General features: G+C 48.1%; 1 protein-coding gene across 1 annotated transcript; it reads right to left on the reverse strand.

Moving 5' to 3' along the window:
• Positions 1-815: 815 nt before the first annotated feature.
• Positions 816-5,722, reverse strand: LOC143117483 (phosphatidylinositol 3-kinase regulatory subunit alpha-like). The gene is made up of 4 exons (XM_076279231.1): positions 5,665-5,722; positions 4,226-5,246; positions 1,717-1,733; positions 816-896 (listed from the first exon to the last, which is right to left on the reverse strand). The coding sequence occupies exons 2-4, from the start codon at positions 4,566-4,568 to the stop codon at positions 816-818; spliced, it is 441 nt and encodes a 146-aa protein (XP_076135346.1). The 5' UTR covers positions 4,569-5,246; positions 5,665-5,722.
• Positions 5,723-6,097: the final 375 nt, after the last annotated feature.

The raw sequence follows: 6,097 nt of genomic DNA on the forward strand, positions 1-6,097 counted from the left end.
AATCAGAAGGGGGAATCATATTGTTCCAGACGTGTGCTTCGCTCTTTAACTTCCTCAGCATCTCCAAGGTTTGTGCGATTAGTGCCGCCCTCACACGCTCTCTCTTGATCAGTGGACATCATCCAGAATGGTCACCTCTCTTCAGCCGACTGATTGGGCGGAGGGGGCCCCAGCACAGGCGCCAAAGCAACAAGCTGCCCGGAGGTTTCATGGGCTTCCTTTTGATCAAGTGGATGTCAACGGCGAACTCAATTAATACCAAAGCTGATTGGCATTGGCCCGCCCAGTGCAGAGAGAGAGAGAGAGAGAGAGAGAGAGAGAGAGAGACAGAGAGAGAGAGAGGGGGGGGGGGGGAAGCCAGGGAATCCAGAAGCAGCTAATGAGCTGCTATCTGCTCCCACATCACAGCGTGGCACAGCCTGTTTATTACTGATTTATAGGCCATGGGGTAGACAGGCGAGATGATGCCTGTAGCATTTACAGCAAACAAATGGGTGGACTCGGCGACGTGATGGATGAAGCTGAACCCTTGCCTCGGAAAAATAATTGGAGATTGGGATAATGCCGGGCAGAAGAGGAAGAAGACACCGGGAAAAAGAGCTCAGGTCCATGTGGAGGTGAGCAGGATGCAAATGTCACCATGGCAGAGAATGGAGAGAACAGAGAGAATTCGAATAAGCGAAAAAGGCAAAGGGGTGATATTGCTGCATTACAGAAAAAGAAGAGAGGAGCAGAGCGAGAGAGAGAGAGAGAGAGAGAGAGAGAGAGAGAGAGAGATTGAAATGGAGTTGGCTGACCTCATAAAAACAAGGCTATTAGAGATTCAGCTCCAGTGTGGCGGGCGCTGACGGGGCCGGCTGCTGATTCCCAGTGTGCTGCAGCAGGAGCAGGACGGCCTGGGGGACAGTGCACACGCTCACTCTCAAAGCCCCCTGACCAAGCACAGCAGCACCCACGGGACACGGCCGCCCTGTATGCCTCGCATCCGCTGTGGAACATGTATGTAGTCTTTGGTGCTAATGGGGTGTCAGCGGTTGTTGTTGTTGGTGTGTGTGTGTGCAGTGTTTCCCATACATTGACTAATCTGTGGCGGGGCGCCACGAAATAAAAATCGGCCGCCACAGATTAATATTCTATGTTTAATTTAATTTAATTTAATTTAAATTAAATATAAGGTCAAATCCTTGCATTGCCATTGAGCTGCGCTTTTTACACACGCAGCCTTTCCTTGCCCCGCCCCGCTCTCTCTAGCCCGCTGCCACTCCTCTGCATGTGCATTTAACAAAATATTCACGATTGAGACATAGAAGCATTGCATAGAAGATGTCTGGCTAAATTGCTATTAAATCCGCTTAGCATCGTGACCATGCTGCGCAAATTTGTTAAAAACTGCTGCATTGAAGTGAACTCTGCTAAGGTCTTATCACAACATAGTAGGCTTCATTGAAGAGACTAAACTAAGTTAAGTTATGAAATCAAGCAGTATCTCAAAACGTTAGAATACTGTTTGGATGTCGAATTTAGCATACCCCCCCCCCCCCCCGTTGTCCAAGTCAGCTACCGCCACAAATTGAATCCAATTCTGTGGGAAACACTGGTGTGTGTGTGTGTGTGTGTGTGTGTTTGTGTGTTTTGGAGAGGACACACGTCATTTTCTCATTCTATTTTTGGGACCAGCACAGTAGTGGACTGTGAGGCAGAGAGAAGTCGTCTGACCAGCAGCAGGAGGACACCTGCAGGACGTGGGCGGGGGCTTTGGTGAGTCAGGAGGGTGTCATTGGACAGAAGGCCGAGTGATGGACAGAAGGCTGAGCACCCCACAGGGTGACATGAGGCTGTCTGGCCGGGCCAGACCTCCATTCTGGATGCTGATTGACGATGGATTCGCACCAAGCATCATGGATGCCAAAACAGAGCAGTTCCAATCCAACAAAATCAAACCCAACATCTAAGTATAAGTATAAGTATATATAAATACTGTACTCTTCTGAGGGAAATTTGGTCTCATTTATCCCAATCTGGGAATTAATAAAACACACACAGCGAACACACAGTGAGGTGAAGCACACACTAACCCGGAGCAGTGAGCTGCCTGCTACAGCGGCGCTCGGGGAGCAGTGAGGGGTTAGGTACCTTGCTCAAGGACACTTCAGCTGTGGATGTGAGCATGGGAGAGCAGTGCTCAACCATTCCCCCTGCCCACATTTTTTCTACTGGATCGGGGATCGAACTGGCAACCCTTTGGTTACAAGCTCGAAGCCCTAACCAGTAGGCCACGGCTGCCCCGACAAGTAAAAGCTGAGGAACTAAAATTCCCAAATTCACTGATGAATTAAAATTCCCAAAGCCTCCTGCATTTATTTGGAAGAAATAACACATTTTGACAGTTCCAGGTCCCAATTCTATCATCACAAAGAACTGTATAAATCATCACCTTAGGCTAAGCAGCTTATACACCTGATTCAGAATGATATCACCGTTAATACATTCAAGGTTGTAGATTACACCTTGCTGCTGCAAACCAAAACAGATATATGATTACCTAATTATCTTAGCGGTGAACTGAATGCATTGTGATTAGATAAATCTGCTCCTCCCAAACTGCCTATATGTGGAGCTAATCGCTTTGCATTCATTAACTGCTGTCATCAGTGAGCTGCAGGCACTGCTAATTGATGGCCCTGTGGGAAAGCCACAAAGCAAGGTGGAGACCTCCTCTAATAGTACAGAACAACATTTACACTAACAAGCTGCTGCCAGTCTGGCTTGGCTATATGTCCGTGATTAGAGGGCCCATGATGAGTGGTCCTGATTGTGATTCCTTCTGACTGGGCGTCTTCTAATGGCTCGTTGACTTGGTTAACGGTGGATCCACCGAACCCAGGAGTGAGAAAGCACCGGGCCGGGGCAACCGCATACATAATACATGCCGTCTAATCTCTTTCATCTGACGTTCGTGGAGCACCTATAATTCAATCACCAGGAGAGGAGCTCTCTGGGAACCCTCTAACTTAATCCACACGCGCTCCATTCCCAGCGCCAGGGTGACAGATGAAGATGAAGAAGAGAAACAAAGGGAAGAGACCGAAAGTGAGCTTTTGGACCCATCCTATGGCACTGCAATGACTCTGTAGCTTATAATCCATTGAGTTTGCAGCTGTGGAGCAGAAGGCGTGTGATCTCTCCCATGTCTGTTAGCACTTACAGAGGACAAGCACGTGAAACAGGCTTCAGAGCCCCATTCCCACACTGTTGTGTGGCGGGCTAAGGGTAGTGTGTCAGCCACCCTGTGCACAAGTGATTAATAATTCAGGATGAGACCAATCTCTCCCTCGCTCCTCTAAGGAGGAAGGCTTGAGAGTTGTTTATCACCATCTGTAGTGCTTTGCCAAAACAAAAGACGCAAAGCAAGACCACTAAACAAGGATTGTGTGTGAATAAAGATCATAAATAGCATTAAAAACAGACCAATTTCGCCACAATAAAAGGCTCAAGCATGCCAGACAATTAGAAAGAACAGCAGTCTCGGGGCAGCTGAGCTAGCTGTCTGACCCAGTTAGCATGTGGACACCCACAAACACAGGCTACACACCACGCCTCCCTGTGCCTGGCAAACCAGACACACACACACGCTAACACACACACACACAGACAGCCAAAAAACAAGCCTCATAAACAAGGAAAACAGGTCATTTGAAGCCATATGTCTCAACAAATAGTTTCTTTACTATTGTCCTTGATGTTTACTGTTTTGAATTTTAGCTCTGGAAATTTCCTAAGCTCTGAGGAAATTAAACAAACCCCTGACACAGAAATGAAAAAAAAAAATATATATATATAATGTGTTTGTCACACACTTCTTGAGGGTTCCAGACCCTTCATGTCAAAACAATGGAATTTGACTGGGACTAAGAAAGCTGTCATCACTCCCCTTCCAATGGAACATGACTGGGAAGGACTGCACGCCCCTGCTGATGACGGGTGAGTCAACAGCTCAGACCTCTCGCTCTGATCTAACTTTACCGTTGGCTTCCAACTTCCTGTCTGATTGCTTGTCATGGCATTCAAATCATAACAAGCAAAGGTCTTCTCTACCAGCTGGCTGTGATTAGGGCTGCTTAGTCACATGCACTGAAACACTGACCAGAACATACTGTATCTCCATAACACGCAACAGACCGGGGGTTCTGCTCGCTCACACGACACGTGTCAGGGCCTCACTCACCTGCTGACGCTGAGGCCCCAGGTGGCTGGGGGCTCACGGGGGTCTGGGCCCCTCCTGGAGTTGGAGGGACGGGCCTGGTCCAGGTTTTGGTGCCAGGGGGGCTAACGCGCACCACCCCCACATACTCCACAAAGGTCCCGGGGAAATCGCCCTTCTCCTTGGTCCTCTCGTTGGTGCCATGCAGCCAGCCTTTGGGGCTGCGCTCCTCCCTCTCCTGGAAGTCGGGCGAGAGGAGGGACACCTTGTTGACAGTGAGGATGTCCCCAGGCTGGAGCGAGATATCGTCTCCACGTTGGCGTTTGTACTCAAAGAGTGCCCGGTACTGAATGCTGTCAGATGCCATGATCTGTGTCTGGCACACACACACGGGCACTGACACTGGTGTTGGTACTGCACACGTTCCTGACTCTGCTTGCTTTTCTCACCAAGCAGAAACAAACAGCCCAGAAAAAAAATGATCAGCCACAAATCGAAACACCCTTGTGAGTCAGTCTATTAGTCCCTGGGTTGCGTCCTGAGAATGGGTTAGCATTTGTTGAGTTTTTTGCCCATGCGTGTTTAGAGGTGTGAAACAGCACCGTATGTCGGAGCTAAACTGGGGAGGAGGACCGGGCCGTTTATGCAGACGTCCTGGGCTTGGTCCTCCACACAGCTCACTCTCAAACAGTCAAAGCTCAAAAGGGGGGATTGCTGGAGATTTCTGTGGTCTGTGTAATCCAGTGGTCACGCTAACAGTCGCTGGCGGCGACTGTGGCACCTTGGAATGGCGAGAGGGTCGCTGAGGGACTCAGTGGGGGGAGGTGGATGCCACCCCCGACTCAGGACAGTGATCACCAGACTGTGGCGTGATGCTTGGCTAGCCTGCAAAACTGTCACTTTGTCTTCTCACGAAAATGTTCAGGCAAAGACTAGCAACTTTGTCCAGTCTCATGGGCATTCACAGCAAACACACCTTAGTCAGACAGTTAGCATAAAACTGCCATGTTGATATATTAAAAAAATCCTTGAGTTTCCTGAGCACCTAAACATAGAAAAAGTAAAGATTGAAAATTATTATTATTATTATTATTATTATTATTATCATTATCATCATTATTCAAGTCATTCTTCTCGATTTAACAGTATATGGGCAAGGAGCTCATCACCATTCATCTCAATATGGAGGACAGCAATTTTGGAGCATGTGGGTGTAATCTCTAATCACTGATACCTAACAGTACAGGGCTATCAGATTAAATTTGCTTGACCACATCAACGCGAGGTCTGTTCGCATAGCCTTCTATAGTCTGTACATCAACCTTCATGTGATACGACATGCGGATGAATTACTTACTAAGCGTGACCGACCGCTCGCCAACTTCAGCGCAGCATGCACAAAGTCGAGACTGACGTTCTATGGAGACAGACAACTGAAAAGTGGTAATGCGCTCTCAACGTACCTTTAGGTGGGTTACTGCGAGAACGTCCGAGCGTTGTTTAATATCCTATAGCTGGTGATTAGACGTTGTTTGACAGTACAAAATATTGTGACGCGCTTTTAAATTGCCCTCGCCGAGACTGCATGTCTGAGACAGACCGCCAGCCTCGCTAATGCTGTACTACAGTTTGGTGCTATAGTGATGTCAAAACCACACCCCCGCTGGCTGGAAATTATACCAGCAGAGGAGACAGCAGTGTGCTGTGCCTACAACTGCAACTTTACTGTCCCGTCATCGGTATCTGTCCGAATCTGTACTGTTGCAGTATCAGGGTGCTGGTATTGGCGTTTCTTCCAACTCCACACACAAATTCGATACCGACAGTGACCTGCTTTCGCATGACGCATTGGCTGCAAAAACAAACAAAAAAACTATAAATTATGTAACTTCCTGG

Source organism: Alosa pseudoharengus, unplaced genomic scaffold (genome assembly GCF_046254945.1).
Source record: "Alosa pseudoharengus isolate Yale_2024_CS ecotype anadromous, Long Island Sound unplaced genomic scaffold, YU_APseudo_1.1 YU_APseudo_1.1_scf_11, whole genome shotgun sequence".
Lineage (NCBI taxonomy): Eukaryota > Metazoa > Chordata > Actinopteri > Clupeiformes > Clupeidae > Alosa > Alosa pseudoharengus.

What these genes read in the sequence shown, in the direction of transcription:
- LOC143117483 (XM_076279231.1), bottom strand. Translation starts at nt 4,568, where the DNA reads ATGGCATCTGACAGCATTCAGTACCGGGCACTCTTTGAGTACAAACGC.